At 40.7% G+C, this 17,643-nt stretch overlaps 2 protein-coding genes across 4 annotated transcripts in view; both read right to left on the reverse strand.

The window, feature by feature from the left end:
• The window catches only part of LOC110835028 (zinc finger MYND domain-containing protein 11), a 67,809-nt gene extending 63,015 nt beyond the window's left edge, over positions 1-4,794 (reverse strand). The window contains exon 1 of the mRNA XM_022074850.2: positions 4,615-4,794. The gene's annotated coding sequence lies outside the window, so the exon portion shown is untranslated. The remainder of the gene's footprint in view (positions 1-4,614) is intronic.
• Positions 4,795-5,059: 265 nt separating this feature from the next.
• LOC110835023 (uncharacterized) overlaps positions 5,060-17,643 on the reverse strand; it is a 30,721-nt gene continuing 18,137 nt past the window's right edge. For 2 of the 3 annotated variants that reach the window (XM_022074827.2, XM_022074829.2), the window contains exons 3-9: positions 11,378-11,537; positions 8,915-9,273; positions 8,334-8,541; positions 8,061-8,169; positions 7,668-7,743; positions 7,314-7,439; positions 5,060-6,784 (exon numbers count right to left, since the gene is read on the reverse strand). In XM_022074827.2, the coding sequence (XP_021930519.1) occupies positions 6,681-6,784; positions 7,314-7,439; positions 7,668-7,743; positions 8,061-8,169; positions 8,334-8,541; positions 8,915-9,273; positions 11,378-11,537 (1,142 nt within the window). In that variant the 3' untranslated portion in view covers positions 5,060-6,680. The remainder of the gene's footprint in view (positions 6,785-7,313; positions 7,440-7,667; positions 7,744-8,060; positions 8,170-8,333; positions 8,542-8,914; positions 9,274-11,377; positions 11,538-17,643) is intronic. The other variant, XM_022074828.2, reaches the window with a different exon arrangement.

The following is a 17,643-nucleotide window of genomic DNA, read 5'->3' on the forward strand; positions in this document are numbered from 1 at the left end:
AGAGCGTGTCACCTTGATAACTTCTCGGCACGGCTACTACTTCCTGCAGGCTGTTTCGCTTGATTGACGGTCGCCAGCTGAAGAACCCTCCACACTTAACGGGGACTCCTCTGGGAGGAGAAACAGGAATTTTGTGCTGCCTGCCTTAAAATAGTCCCCTCCTGTACTCTGATCCGATTCACAGAGTAGGCCAACGAGATATTGCCGGTCATGGCACTATCCGACACTTATTTCTTTGTCCAAACGGTACAAAGTGAACACGGGCTATGAAGAGACGGGCATGTAGTACGTCCACCCGCGTGTATCATGCTCAAACAACGAATTTAGATTAAATTTGGTAAGGTTCATGTGAAAACTTATGTTCGTTGTTATTCAAGCGTAACCCCTACTATAAATGAAGCTCAAATCAGTTTCATCTATTTATTTATTCAAAATCATACAGATTTCATTACGATCTAAAATAACTGAAGCAAAGTAGTCAATATTCGTGACAAAAATTTGGGTTGAGAAAGACTTTCAAATATCAAATTAAAACGAATATATAATTTATAGAGATTAAGAAATAATGATATTACAGTATTGCTGTTCATAGCCTGTTACCTAGATAGAAAGAAAGTCTTTTGATGCTATTATTTTGCTTCTGAGGCCCTGATTTATATTATATATTTTATATGCCAAATATTTGATGAAATAAAGTGAGAAAAACATTGTCTCCAAAGCGTGACAATCTGCAGTACGAAAAGTTCATAACAAACTGGCATCTTCAACGTTACCCGAAACATTGGTAACCACCAAGTCCACACGACGTCTGAAGCCAGAAGACCAGCATTGGACACGGTATAACATGTTTTAAAATATAGTTAGAAAATACACGGACCTATCTATTCATTTCTCTGAAAATTAGTATGGATAAAAAGCAGCCTCATTCACAGCTAGTTGCAATTGCAAACACAGTAACCGACTTAAAAACTGACTTGCACTTGATGCAAATTCGGACTGGAACGTTTTGACAGGAAAAAAATTCTGATTTGTCTCTTATGTAACAACATTGTTTTTGTACACAGAAGCTCAAAAGCTTCCATACTCTATTTTTACGAGATAAAATTCTCCCCTAACGCCGTATTAGAAGTAGACGTAGTTGTCATTGCTATTAAAATGTTGACCCGTTGTAGGGACCGTGAAGGTGGTCGTATGCAGGAGCCTTCAGTAATGCCGGAGGGGAGAAGGGGCTGCAAAGTGCCGTCTTAATTTGTTGAAGCACCGCGAACGCTGTCGAGGAAGCTCTTAATGCGCGTAACATCAGTGTTGGAGTGTAATAAAGTATTTACCGACAGCTGGAGTCGGCAAAACAGCCACCTGCACTTCCATACGTCCAGGTCAGTCAAAATGCAGAGGAACTTCTGTTCAATATGTCGATGCTGGTCTTGTGACTTGTATCGCCGTATGGACTAGGAGTAGCCACCAACGTTTCGGAGGAACATACTCTGCCATCTTCAGCCCTGAATACAAGAACCTCCCAACTTTCGCGATATTAGCATTCTAATTTTAACTCGATTTTTTCGATCCTTTGGTTTCAATGTCTATTTTTTACTGTAAAATATTTTTTTCAAATATTTTAATAATTTTTACTTTACACAAACAAAATTTAATGAATTCACATCATATTACGGCTTCAAATTCGCTGAACTCGAAAGAGCGAAAAGTCACAGGACACCTGTACAATTTTTCAAACAGAATAGCCGGTATTCTTTATACCAGAAGTAAGAGAATCGTCCGACCTAATTGTTTTCAGCATTGACTATGCAATGCATGGACATCAACGCATCATCAAATGTATTGCCAAATCAAAGTTCTTTCATCGGTTTCAAGACAACGCTGTATTAGAATGTTCACCGTGGTTACCAACGTACATTCGTAAATGCATATAATCCATATAGATCAACTGGTAATTAGATTCATATCCTTTTTTTTAAGAATAGTATTTAAAGAACTTCTGCATGAATTTTCTATAAACACCTGCAAATCTCAAGCCTATAAGGGCGGTTATCGTGTGCGTCACTGGATCGACCCGAACCTTTCGCACGCCACAGACGAGTTGGGCCCCGTCTTCAGACCTTCAACAGCTGACGGCCGTTAATTACCGCAGAGACGCACTTGACAAAATTCATCATTCGGCACAGCTCATGTTCAGGCGGTCCATACGACCCAGCACAGGGAATAAATACTTAGTCATTACGACACTTAGAAGTCAAAGTAGCAGTTCCACCCTCAAGAAACAAAATTCCCATCTAGGATTTATTTCTTATTATTTGAAGGTAAAATAAATTGTCGTTCCATCATAGACACTGCTGATATTCGTGTGCCTGCGAGGAAAACAGAATTCTTTCTATTTTTGGTCCGACCATTGCGTTAAGACAGACCTTCAGCCAGTGTTGCTGAAGATATGTAATTTTTTGACAAATTTAGCAAAAAACGTTGTCCCCTTTGATATTTTCTCAAAACGTATAAGTGTATAGATTGTTTTAATGTAAGTTTGCTCAAACCTGTTATTAGTGATGTAAATTTCTATTAGCGTCTGACTGTTTGCAGTTGGTAAACACTCTAATGAAGGAACTAAACCGAACTGAATTATATCCATGCGTAGTTTGAAATTGAAAAAACAAAAACAAAAAATAAGAAACATAAACTTGAGCCATTGCATTAGCTTTGCAACAGAACGTCAAGTCTGATGGTAAATTGGAGCCTTTGTTTATTTAACTACGGCTTGTCAGCTGCATGGTTTATGCAGGCAATCTCTGATCGGTAATAAGACTGTGAATGATGGACTAGCAAGATAAACTTAAAGCTTCTCATCCTCTGGCGTGCTTGTGGGAACTGTGCTCGTCCGGAAAACCTCGAAGACGTCGTCTGTGGGTGGAAAGCCGGGAACATGACCTGTACACCTTTTTGATACTGAGAGGTCAAACACTTGAAAGGAAACTCATGTTTCCCTTCTTCCCTTCCCCAATGCTTCTTCCTGTGGGAACCCGGTTCAATCCTCGGTACAGGGGGGAAGAAGACCCCTCACGGGTGGCTGGATAACACGAGAGAAGTGCCAACGCTACTGGATCACGCAGAAAACATGAGCTTTGCAGATGCCTGGAACAGCCGAAACGAGATCCCTCTAGGGGAAAGACCTCAACCCGGAAACAGCATGAAAACGAAGCTCGTTTTAAACCTTTCGGTGCCAAGTTTAAGTTGTTGGCTCCATATATAAAAATCACATTTCTTGCCAATGTTTATGATAGAAAATCCCGATAACTCATGATCAGTGCAAACATGACGAGAATCATGCTCCGTGGTAGTACACCAGAGGGTCTTGTGTAAAAGTCAGGAGACTTCTTCACAGCAGAGTATTAGCAAACATCCTTGCGTTGTGTCTGACGAGCATTGACTTAGCGAGGAGCAACCAACAAGTGGCGTTATGTAAACCACGTTTCGTCACATTCGTGTTTTTAGGACAGGTAGTATTTTTGTTGGGTAAATACCGTGGCAAGTGCTGACTAACACTGATCCTGGTTTATTTTGAAACTCCCAACTGAATAAGCAAATATCACGTTCTTCATTCAGTCACTTTGTTCGCGTCATCGTTTTCCTCATTACTTCGGTCTGCTCTGGCCTCCCTAAACCGTTTTATAACTTGCGAACTAATGTAAGGCAATCTCGTCGCAGCATTACAAGCATGAGCGACACACCGTGTTGCAAGTCTTTCGATTTTTAACATGTTGTTACCCACGACGATATTCTGAAAGGTTCTTATAGCACGTTATTACAACGTGCTCCGTCTTACAATTTCCTACGTGTAAATCAGTTCTGTTTACAGCAAAATACATAGCTGCTTTTATCGCTGAGAGTACATTCAGTACTGCAAAAACCTAGCAACGACACTCAGTCGATTACTGTTCGTTTCAATGGATCTTCCACGCAAGTCCATATTCAGCAGATTGCTATAAAGTTGTGCATTATTTGTAACTTTTGAACCATCGATTGATTTTCATTAACTTCCGGAAAAAAAGCCATGCTACCAACACAACAGGTTGTAGTTATATGGGGCACGCATTAAAATGACTGCGGGCATGTGGTAATCAATAATCTGACACCTGCTGCTTTATATATTTTGTTTTCCGTCTTCTCACACTCGTACGTTATCATAAGGGTTTAAAACGTGTAAGGCAATAAAAAATATTAATGGTTTAACATGACGATTAAATATATGATGGACAATTAAACCAGTTCGCGCTACGAGCCTTGAAAATGAGGACAGAGATGGTCCTCGAAACGTCGGTGATTAAATCAACATCTAACTCGGCTGATAGCCCGAGAAGACTTTTATCAATGACGATTAAAGTTAACCATTTAATAATAATGGTATACAGTGCAGACTGAGTGTGTCCATTCTTTGTAAATTACACTGATTTACACGCAGAGCAAGTCACATTATTTATTTACTGACCAGCTGTGATCGTAAGGTTTAAAAATGATTTACGATTAGGCTATCTCATGACACCCACATTCATCGACTGCTCCCGAAAATTATAATTTTCCTTAGAGCCGAAATGAATTTAGGTCACATACCTTCCTGAATCCCGCGATGTTGCTCAGAAAGCAACTTGTCTCCACGTAGCTTCAGCGTCTCTTTTGAAGCACTCCACCAAAAGTCTGTAAACGGGATACATTTCCTTCCCACCATCACCGGGAAAACAAAAACACGCGAGAAAGCTGTCTAACATTAAACGTTTCCTCGGTCACTGTACCGAAGATGGCTGAACTAGTTTGCGACGTCACAAAACATTAGAAAAGCGAAATTCGCACAAACAGCACCGATGCGCCATCTACATACCTGTAGCACTTAATAACTACCAACATAAAAACAAAACTGGTGGTTCTCAATATTCAGTACTTCTGTTGCAATTTCATTTAAAACGAGCTATGGAAACACATTTAATATATAATTTCGCTACACACACGCATATAACAAAGGTTAAATGGTTCGGAATGTTGATGTTTACAATATTCTGAATTAGGAAGAAACACAACGCCAAGTCGTTTATTCAATATACAATATCTTACTTGCACAATTACCACGATCACAACACCAATCATTCAAAGTTCGAAAAAGTAGAGACCTCAACAATACAAATTCTCTTATTTCAACAAAAATCTCAACCAAGGTCTTCCTTCATGTATTACCCAATGATTACACACATAATATCAGGATCTTACATCCAATGGCTTTCATTGTTACAGTGAAGGAATTTAACGGGCTCTGATCTGAAACCAGAAACAGAACAAAAATCTACTGGACGGAATATTAATGACGGATGGAATTTACTGATTAAAGGGTCTCTATTTTGAAGTCACGATTACTTACGTAGATACAGTTAAGAACCTCACTTGAGGTCCTCGTTCTAGTTACAAATAGGATCTTTGTGCACAATGTACATCTGCCAAACATAATTACAGTTATCTATAAGAATAAAAAACTATTAACACAGACATATAATTTCTGTTTTAAAATTAAACAAAACAAATTAAAACATGTATAAATGAAATTTACTTCTTATATCACGGGTAAATTGTGGGGGTGTAGGTCGAAACCTATTAGTAATATTACTTAATGACTTGTATAGATAGAAAGGAGATAACTAAACTCCAAACATCACAAGGGAATTGTAAGTAAACTGGCGAAGGCATTACTAAAAATTAGGGCTATTAACAATTCGTAAGACCATGGAGACTAATAAGTAAAAATACGAGTGGTCATTAAAATTAATTTCCTAGGGACCCAAAATAAATGAATGTACTGATATGGATGATACGATTAATATAATAATAAATTTTATTTAATACAAACTGTTTAAGTAATCAATTATTTTTATCTATGAATGCACATTTATGTTGATCGAATGTACGGTACTAAACAAGTCATTAAACTTTAAATTTTTAATCTTTGAACTCAATGGAAATTATATTTTTCCCAGGTTTAAAATCACTGCCTTCGTTCTTCGTTTAAGTTGTTTAAAAGTTAGCATAATTAAAAGTATAAAAGCATTTATAATACTAATTTAATGTGACGTGACACCGACTTCGGAGACGAACTCACCAAAGGAAAGCCGTTGTCTTCGGATTTGACAAAGAAATTGGAAACAACAAACAAGCGAAATGGTCTATAAAGGAAGTGACAATGATTAACATAACAGAAAACATCAATGATCAAAAAGTGGGTTACTGATTAATGGATTATTCGCCGATTATGTAGTTTAATGTCACGTGTAGTTCGTTAGAATTCGGAAACTGTTGCAGCCGATTTGAAGGGAATATGCTAACATTCATAACAAATGACGAACATCACAGATAAAAACCTAAGAACGGAAACTCGCGGCCGACACCTGAATTCGTTACCTCTAGCGTATTATTTTTTTTTACTACTCGGTTAAGACGTTGACAAGTATACAAAATCACCGAACTAAAAACAATTTATCCTATAAAATGAGAAAATCAACGCTAACACACGAGCAGAATTTAATTTGATTTAAATAAATAAGTTTGTGAATGAAATCATTTGACAAGACTTTACAAGCCATCTGTAAACATCCGCAACGGTTTGTATCGCCGACTACTTCGATTTATTACACAATTATTCACATAAAGCATTTTGGCCGCGAAGAACTTGTGATGCTGAAGTCGACTCCGGTGAAGGTGCCGCCAGCAGACGTTGCGGCACCCGTCCCATCACTCACCACGACTGAAACAATTGAACACCAGGCTGAATACGGGAACAGCGGCAAGTCGACGTTTCGACTAAGCTAAATACGTCAAGCTGAAAGAACTGGAATAATTCACAAATTCAAATGACCACCAGTCGACAAATATGACTGACCATAATGTACTTCAGCAACGATTAATCAACTACAGAACTTATTCTGTCGAAATATATCCGAGGATATTTCTAATGAGGAGGTGTAAAAAATTGCTTTTTTACCATTCAAAAAAGTACAGCAAAATTCACTACGTTCACTCCACAGCCTGAATCTTAGCAGGGTCTTTCTGCCCAGAAATTGGCGGACGGCGAAAGCTCATTTCCCGCCGAATGTAAACGACGACCTGAATAGTTCAAAAAGAATAAATATACAAAAAATACATTCCGATCGGCGAGAACCTCCTTCCGGCAAAGCAGTCTCCTGGAACCAGATTTTTCTTTTCGAACTTGATAAGGCATAAAACAACTTATTATGAAAAGATGACGGGGTGTAGCCTCGAGGAATATTACTCACCCTCTGGCCAATAGGAATAACGCATGGCGTCGGCAGCGACGACGGCGGCTGCTGTAGCGGGGTCATGATGTCGGCTGCAGGGGGAAAATCCAGATCCGAACCCAGGAGCCGTGGCAGTCCCTACGCCTGTCATGTAACAATTCTTGAGTTATTGCTTAGCAAAACTACGTCTTGTACGTGGCTCAAAATATATCCTCATTCATTACACAAACCCGCAACAAAACCAGTCATACGTGCTTTGGAGCACATTTCACTTCTATTTGTAATTCGTTCACTGCACTGAACTACACTCGGAATTGTTACAGCTGTATTTCTGGTTCAGGACAATTAAGAGTCAGTCGTCTTGTTCCTTACCTAGGCCGGCGGTGGTGAGCGTCTGGTTGTAGCCATTCATTGTGGCCGAGATCTGCATGGACTGCACTGGCTGCAGCTGGAACCAAAAGCCCGCAGTCAGTTCTCGATTTACGACGTCGCATAAAGAAATTTCGCTCGTACGAACCTGTTTCGGAGTTGTGACGCCGTGTAGCTCTGTAGGTGGTTTTTTAACGACGTCATACACGAGAAGACCTCATCTCTATTTTCCAGGCCGTAATTTTCGTAGTTTTGCGTGCATGATATGTTTTAATTGCGCTCAGTAAAGCGATGAAACAAGACTCTGTAGACCTTGTAACTCGATACTTTGTGACCGAAGTCGTCAAAGCCTCAACAATTATACGCTACACTGCACTTGGATTGAACTAACGTTACCTGTGACTGGAACTGGCTGTAAGGGTTGAAGCTTTGGGTGTGTGTTGTGGGGTTGGGGGCGCCTCGGGTCTGACACGGAGGATATGGCGACTGCAGCGACCAAGCAGCGCTGAAACCAAACGAAACTAATTTTCCATATATAAAATCAAGTATCACATCTTATTAGTCTCGTCCAAATTCCATACGAGCAGTCATGAACTGAATTCACCTCAGGTCGTACGTCATCTCGTCTAAATTTCAAAGAAGTGACTGTCGATGTTAGAGTTAACTCACCTCGGGTCGTATGGCGTGTACGGCGGTGGGTACGCCGACGGCGCTCGGAATAGGTTACGAGTTCCCAAGGGCAACTGGCGGGCTGGGCCGCGGAACCCTGGTGTGTCTCCGTACAACGGCTTGGTGTAGGAAGTCGAGCGGTACTGACGCCTCATTCGGCGCCGTCGACGATAGTTCCCGTTCTCAAACATGTCTCCGGACTGCGAGTCTGTGGGACACCAAAAATTGCAAAACTAACGAAACCTCGCCCGTAAAAAACAGCACACAGTGACAAGAACACATTTATAATTGTGGGGTAGCTTCAAAGTCAAAGTGTGCAAAAGAGATGAAGATTTCCGTCTATAAGGTGGGTTTAACTGCCAGCTGAGCGTCCATCAGCTTTGAAAGTAGGTCTCTGTTCCATTCTTCACGGGTTCCTGCTTTCCTCCAAATGGTGTTTTACACAGTTTTCTCCTAAATGTCATTGGGCTATATGAAATGGACCATACAGGGGAGGTAACCTGCAAATGCAGACAGAGCAACCCTCTAAAACGTCATTCTTCTTCTTGTTCAATTACGTACGTGCTCAAACAAAAGCATACCTAGTATCCAGTAGCATCCTTTGCGCTCGCCGCCGCCTTCTCGAGGTACCTTGATGAAGCAGTTATTAAGAGAAAGGTTGTGGCGGATCGAGTTCTGCCAGCCCTTCTTGTTCTGCTCGTAGTACGGGAAGTTGGTTAAGATGTACGCATATATCTCGGACAGGGTTGCCCTCTTCTGGGGGCTGTTCTGTATCGCCAAGGTGATCAGGGCTACGTATGAATATGGCGGTTTCTTGTCGGCGTCGGACGTCGAGTTCGTCGTGGTCGTAGTCGAGGTGGAACCGTTCTGCGTCTGGGCGGTGGACACGACTGTGACCTTGGAGCCACCAGCAGGCCTACTGACCGCAGCGCCGACTCCGCTATCGCAACATATACACTTTAAATCACTCACACATTCATCAATATCTAATAAGTAACAGGCCTACAACTCAAAACACTGCACTTCAACTTCTAAAGTGTGTACAGTGTGTCCCACTTAACGTAGAACTCGCCACGAAAGCGAACCGCAACAACAGGGAGCGAATTACCGGGGAATGAGTTAATCATGACGCAGAACAGCTGTTGCAAAAGAGTACGGACGGCAGTTCCAAGTTTCGTGGGACTCCACGTAGTTGGCAAAAATGCATTTCTGAGGCGTGGGCCTTGTTCCGCTTGGTCGCTGGGACCGTGGGTTCGAATCCCACTTAAGCCATGGATGTTTGTTGTGCTGTCCTGTATACAGGTAGAGGCCTTGCGACGGGCCGATCCCTCGTTCAAGGAGTCCTACCAAAATGTCCATAGATCAAAGCCAACAAAAAGTTGGGACCCACAGTGCTCAGGCACTTGAAGAACGGGTCGTTCCCAGTATTACATAATCTTTGCTACAATCCATTAACGGATGAAGACAGATGAGAACTGTTTGCCTCCTGAATTTGTACCGTCGAAACATAAAATAATAAGAAATATATCAGCGTTTCGGAGGAACGTACCGTCGCAATCGGCAAGGCAGAAGTTGCAATACGCTCTTCCGAAAAGTGGCACGACGTAACACACCAAGGGACGGCAATAAAAATCGACACCGCCCTGACATTTTCGATTATTAAACGAATTCACGTCAGATTTCGAGATCAGCATCTTTTTATCATGTGAGTGATCATAAATACTGATTCGTGAGCAACAGCGTTTGAAGTCGGATGACTTCGTCATTCTAAACATGGGGCGCCCCTCCACAACCAAGACACAGTCCGACGACAGTGGTCACGTACGAATCAAATCTGACACTTGCTTCGTTTAGACGCTGCTTTCAGTTCAGTGTCTGAAGGCTGGCTACGTAGCGATGACTCAAGCGTGCAAACCTTCTTCATTGTTTCCAAATTCATTTTCCTTTCTTTGTAGTTTACATACCTGATTCGCCTTGGTGTTACGCACTGCCACGTGCAGAATGCCTCGGGAACTCACCTACCAGCTGCGACGGCCACGTTTTTCGTCGCGACCATTTCACTTCCTGGCAGTTCGCTCGCTGCTGTTGTGGCTGGTTCCGCGTTAAAGGGGGGGGGGGGGACATTCTGTAGCTAATAATCTACTGCTACAAACTTAATAGCGCTAACACACAGTAGAACCAGAAGCAACAAGCGTGGAAATGTGTGGAGAAGAGGTTTTCAAATAATCAAGATCTGGGACAACATAAGCCCTTTATTTCGACACTTCAATGCCCGTCCAAGTACCCAATAAGAGTCAACTTAGTTCTTTCTGGATTTTCCAGGCTCTGATCTGAACCTGGAGACCTGCTATACAGACAAATTTTTCGCGGTTTTCATCAGTCCCTCACAAACAAATATAGGAAGATCCCACCGTAAATTACGCAACTACGGCTTCATTCCATATCAATTCTAAATAACTGTTTACAAACAATTCGACGCTAAAAATTATTTGTGTTCATTATCAACAAATATAACGCATTACTGCACAGTATAGTAGCATCACAAATGCACTTCACAAAATCAGACTACCTTTCTGTATATTTCGTAAAATATTAATATATTAGAAATATTATATACAAATGCCAGCACCTTTTGCAAATAATATCAGTCCATTATAATCGTCGACGTAACGATACAATGTGAAAGCTACATGGTACGAGGGGCTTCAGATTAGCCCAAATCAAAAATTGTTAGAAAGACACGTTCTTAATGAGGTACATAATTATGATTATATTGTTAAATTTAACGTTCTCACGGCGGTGAAAATGACGATGGTTTTGGCGTCGTGTACACTCTTAGATACGAGAGTTTGAGAAACACACGGTCTCCATAAAGACAAGAGGTTTACATTGGACCGACAACAACTAACATCAATTTCGCCATACAAACTTAGGCTAGATGAGCCCCAGTACCAAATACAGTGAACAATGTGGGTCCAGGGGGAACCAGGGATTTGTGGGGCTGCCTGGAGGAATTCATTTGGCTAGGGGTATCATAAATGCACCAGATTTTGTTGGCGACGTACTCCAGATGGCGCTGAGTGGCGACCAGGGCCTTCTGTAGAGTAGTCTGATGATGGTTATGGTACGCTTCATCCTTCGTGGGAATCAGAGAAGGTGGCAGCTGACCGGTCTGCAGCAACGTCTGTTGGTCATAGCCGGACACTGTGAACATAAATGGAGCAGTACAGTACTCAGGGTTCTTCAGATGAACTACTGACACTACGCTTACCTAGTCATAATTAATACTACTGAAATGTAACGCATTTTAAACATCAACATACACCGTGAAAGATTAATTAATAGGGATACATTACGGATTTTATGTACCGGCTGGTCGTCTGATTAAAGGTTATACTACATTTTCTAATTGAAATTTTAAATTTTTTTTGAAGGTACTGAAATTAAACTGTTAAACTCCGTAAGCTTTTTTGTTTCATAAGCTCCTAACTCCAGACACGTGCATCTCGGAACTCAAAACAGTGACACTTCATTTTCGTTTGTAGGTAATGGAACAAAAGAATTTTCCAGAAAGGTGATTAGCTCAAAAAACAAGGATTAATGGAAGAGGTACAGGAGTAACAGTTATTTAAAGGATAATTTACTAATATCGACTCAAAAATCAACTTGGATACATGTTTGATTACGTCAGATCATTAGCAGAAAGAAATTTCTCAAATACAATCTTATGAACTGGTGAAGAGGGGGGGGGGGGGGGGAGAGATAATTGTTCATTTATTTTAAGGTCGGAACAGAAAATGTGTTTCTTAACGATGTCAACTTCCTAGCTTTGGTTTTGCTCGTACAGAAAGCAATAAAATAAAAGCCAAGGACAGTAATCCTTCAATAGGTTTCACAAAAAGAAAGGTCATTTCTGCGTCACAAAAGGAACACGAGGAGAAATAGTTAAAACAACGCAGAATGGATGAGGGACCCAAAAAAAAAAAGGTTGAGGTGGGAGGGGGGAGAAAGTAACGAGAGAAAAAAAGTGGAACAAAAGCAAAACAAGGATTCATGTTACGACTGTTGAAGAGACGCGATAGCTTTGTTTACAAAGTGGAGCTGCTTATAGGTGGAGCTGTTACAGCACCAGGATCGATAACTGAGTCATTGCTAATTGAGCATAATTGACAAAGCTACAGCAGCCCAAGGTTGTAAACATTTTAGCTTTGTTTAATCACAAACTTCAGAATAATAATATAGACAATGAACTTACTGCCACGCGGAAAAAAATCAACCTCTTCAAATGAAACATGCATACATCCAGTTCATACGTTAAGCAAGCGATAATTTGTTTAAATATAACAATGACGAAATAACACCCCAAGCCTTTTTCACCGGGTTTATTGTGTCCCTTTACAGTTATAATACCAAATTTGATGTCTTATTTTCCACCAGTGTTTGCGAATAAATTCCATAATCTACTGAGAGGACATATAAAACTTTTTCGGAACACATAAAGCAAGAATTTTGTGTGTTTAAGTCTGATCGTTTCTTGTCAGCTGAGAGAGTTAAACAGCAATTTCTTGCAAACACTCAACCTTGCTCCAATCTCATCCCGGGAAACTGGTTTAAAACCAACCACATTCGCCAAAGGAGCAGACCTTTTCTCGAAATTGCCTACTGCAGGAAGAACAAAATTAGGCAACAACTGTTTTAAAAATAAAATTATATTTGAACCCATGCGGATAATTTTAAGTCAGAAATTTTACAGAATACATACTAAGGAACTTTGTGGCCATGCGGTCTGCTAATAAAATTTGGAAGACCCGATTTGATGGACCTGCAAACTGGGGTGGGTAAAAAAAGTCATTTGGAAGACCAAAAACAAGATGTAACGACAATAAACATGAATATATGGAAAATAGGTTGTTTGAATGTGAGGTGAATGGAAGTGACACTGGATCACACTCAATGGCTGCCGTCTTTCAGTTTTTATGGCGCGTGTGTACAGACAAATGTCAAAATATTACATGCAGAGCATCAGGGACAGAGTTTTGGACCTATTTAAATGGTTCCGCCAGATGCAGAAGAAACTGTGGGATGCTTTTGCATCATCACACAGTAGAAACAGATTATGTTTGAAATGCAACTCTCCGAGTGGGCAGAAACACATGACGAAAGGACATCCATCATTCATGCTGTGTCCAAATAATCAGGGGCTCCAACGTGCTGTTTCTTTATTCGAACGAATAAAATTAATACGTGCCCTGCCAAAACACGGCTAGATTGCTGGGCTGAATGTGGGAGTTAGTGAAAAGTTTTGGATGACGTAATTCAATTACAGATTTTACCACACTTCAAGCCTTTTAAGCCTAATATTAACTAAATGACCGGCCTGCTTCAATCAATAACTCTTCATTTTGTATTTACATCGTTCGTTTGATTATCAGTGTAAACATAAACTGCATCCTTAAACAGCATTAATCAGCTGATCTTTGAAATGGTAAAGTCTTTTCTTTGCGGTACGGACTGAATTCTTAAATTTTACGCAGACGAGCTTAGCGTACAGTCACAGCACCTCTTGAAAGGTCCAAAATTAGAAACTTCTAATGTGATTTCACTTTGAGTAATTCGATCTACCGAAGGTAAACAATCACTGTTATACGTAGGAAAATTTGCATGGAACGAGGAACTTGTTAGGGAGGTTGAATCTTTGGGTTCCAAAACTAATAAGTTAATACGTCGGCATAAAAAACATCGACTGCCAAGAAGGCCATTAGAATAGAGGGGTGCCTGTGGGTGTTTACGAACTAGTCTGACTTACTGACAGCGTCGTTACATAAACCATAAACAATTGACAGTTTGCGTTAAGGTTTACACATAGGCTTTTGTTTTGTCCCATAAGACTTACCAGGATTCCATTTCGGTTAGAGGCAAGGGGCTTTAAAAACAACAAATAAATTGTCAAAGGAACAGTCACGAATTAACCAAGCTCGTCACATAAATTTAAATCCTATATGCTGTTAGTATAAACTTTCATATATTTTTCACGAAGTCTACCATCAAAACAATTAATCGTAAATACGTTTTCAAGAGACTAGCAGTGTTCTCGATCTCTGGCCACCTTTTTCATGCCATTTGAGGACAGCAGTTCTTCAGAAGGAGGAGATTTGAGCATGGGACCTCCCGAATACCAATCAGGAGTGCTTAACACGAAGCCGTGATGTGTGTACGTAGGCCCGTACCACATTCTAAGACTTCGATTCTTTTACTTCCTTCTGGGTACTACGCAGACTGAACGCCTTCAGACCTTTCTTTGTTTAGGTAATCAATGACGTCACTGGTCGAGTGATCAGAAATTGGGAAGATGAACTGGGTTCAGATCCCATATTATTGGAAATCTGACTGACATCTTAATTATTTAATACATTACAATTCTCTAAGCGTGGTATGGGTGATGACATCTGCTCGATTTTAATACGGCATAAAGGTGTACATTTCTATACTGGAACAAACAGCTCGGTATACTGTTTACTGCTGGAAAGGTTTGGTTGATACTAGCCCTTGAAAGTTTTACTGCTGTTTCACAGGGCCGCGAATCAGAAATGCTTGATTACTGCTGTTATAAAACATCAAGCTACAATGCAACACTGTGTAAGCAGATACACGAGTTCATAACATAAAGGAGTGTTTGGAAAACTTGGTCAATTGAGCATTGTTAACAGTTTACTGCAGTGCAATCAAAGCATTAAAGGTTTATGCCTTCAGGCAGTCACATATGTTTATTGCATGTGTTCTGCTTCGACACAGAAAAATTTAATAAAGTGCGATAAACAAACACGCACTTCCGGCAGGCTACTTACTGCTACTGTGTAAAAGTTTCTTCTAGTGTTTGCATTCGTACCAATTATGTCAAAAATACATTATAGTAACCCCATCCATAAGAACTGCAGCACCCCCTATAATTTTTCAAAAATTGAAATATTTATTGTTTTATATAATTTGTAACACTTTATTTCCTATATATCATTATTCTAATATTGCCCCTTACGTTGTCATTATCCAATAATCGACTGAACTGAGGCGGGCGAGGAGTGCGAAGCAAAACGGTTTATATCATCCGGCTGCAAGGATTGTGTTGTTTTGCGATGGGTTAGATTGTCCTGGAAATTTTCGAGCGTATTCATCGGGTGGTCGTGGGGATGTCTTGGAAAAGTGCTGGAGAATTCCTTCATAAGTCCTGGAGAAATTCTGGATAAGTCGTAGAGTGGTGTAGGACAAGTCCTGGATAGTTTACGCGGAATTTCACTGGTCATGGATAAGTGCTGGAGAAGTCCTCGAAGGTTATGTGGAAGTCCTTAAGCGGCGGTGGGTTTTTTCTTATGCGGGTCGGTTATTTTGGATTAGTTGAAGTTTGATTCGGATAAGTGACACTGGATTAGGTTGCGTTGTTTCGGGTTAGGTTACAGTGGCCCGTCCATAGGAGCTGCATCACCCCCTTTAATTTTTCAAAAAATTATTGTTTGTGTTTATATAATTTGTAACACTTTATTTCCTCTGTATCATTATTTTAATATTGCCCTTTACGTTGTCATTATCCACTAATCGGCTGAACTGATAGTAAGTCCACGGGCGAGGAGTGATAAACAGAACGGGGCTATCATCCGGCTGAAAGGATTTCAGCGCGGCTAGACGGTCAAAAGTAGAGAGCGCGGTGCAAGGTGGAGCGACGGGCAGTTCACTTTTACAGCGCGTATCGGGGCTGCAGTCCCCACAGCCGGCTTATAGTAAACATGCTTGCCCGGTACCACGTGTTTTAAACTGGTTTCTGTATCACAAACTGTTTCGTGGTTATTGTTAAGGAGTGTTCAATAATTCTATGTACTGACTATTTTTTGTTCTGATAATGATAATGAGCAAAGGAAGTGTATCATAGTTACGGCAATATGCGGGTATTGGGGGCCTTTCTGGAGGTAAAGCAGTCAGGGCGTGAACCAAACCTCTCTTTAATTATTTGTCTTTCGAATAGCAGACAAATCGTCGTACGTGTCAAGGCTAAGCAAAACTTCACGTAACGCAGATTCGAATATCTTGTTCACATTTAATTCAATTTAATTTTAGTTTAGTTTGACTGGAAGTTCGTGAACATTACAAAAGCCTAACAATTTCGCTAAATAACCAATTATGACATATATCAGAACCACACCAACCAATAAACCAGCAAAATAAACGACGTTCTTCTCCTGTGTTTTGGCGTCGTTTAGTCTCGTCTGTAGGTTCCAGCGTTTCAGAGAAATGTTCTGTCCCCATCTTCAGGGCAAAAGAAAAACTGCCTTGAGGAACTCAAAACTCACACAGACGATGACGACTGAATGCACTGGGCTCATTGTTCAGGTGCGGTCTTGGCTCCAATGCCCAGTCACGGAGTTCGTGCACCAGACTGTTCCACTAATGGGCCATCAGTCGATTTGGGGATGAAATTACAACTGGATATTAACCCCCACCCCAGTTCACCTTTGTTAAAACTGCGCCTGGGGGTTGTAACCCCGCACCAAACTGCGCACTCGCTCCGGGCTCAATTATAACGCGCATCGGTTGCAAGACGGCAGTCGCCGCTTTGTTTTCCAACTGGCTTAAACTGCGTTACATACTAAGCTTATTAGAACGCGAACATTTTGTGTAACTTTCACTCAAGCACTTGAATGTCGTCCTTCTTCCCACTTATTTCACTATTCGCTTCGAGTTTTTTTATACAACTGGCGTATCCACTCATTTAATTACGAATCTTATCTGTGTCTAAAAAGACGACCTATGCATTTCTGTCTGTTTCCTGACATTGTAACATGTTTTTCATAACTGTCAAACAATTTGTATGTCATCACTTCATAAAGACTTTAATTTCCACACAAACCAATCCATCCATTAACAAATACTAGCAACCTACAAAACACAATTCACGTCAGTAGCGTAGATTGTGAATAGGGTTACTCTAAAGAGATCGTGTTTGATAACGATGCGAACAATAATGAAAATCAATTGTTCTTCAAACAGATAGTGTCCTTTGACTTAAGATCGTGAATAATGTGTAGAAATGGTCTGCGGTTAACATTAGAATGGGTACGCATATTCTAGTATTGAAGAACGTCTTTGGAAAACTTCTGATTCGCGTGATGGAACGTTGGTCAATTAAAAATATAATTGAAGCAGTCCGATAAAGAGTGGTCCTCGACTAAAAATATGGCATGCTTCTCCGTTGAAATCAGATTTCTTGCTACTATGGTGGTCAGAACGACAGCTGAATTGGCTCAAACATCACCATAACGGTCAT

This window comes from Zootermopsis nevadensis, unplaced genomic scaffold, assembly GCF_977971745.1.
Source record: "Zootermopsis nevadensis isolate Lab colony 2312 unplaced genomic scaffold, Znev_1.0 Znev_ptg000061l, whole genome shotgun sequence".
NCBI classification, from domain to species: Eukaryota; Metazoa; Arthropoda; class Insecta; order Blattodea; family Termopsidae; genus Zootermopsis; species Zootermopsis nevadensis.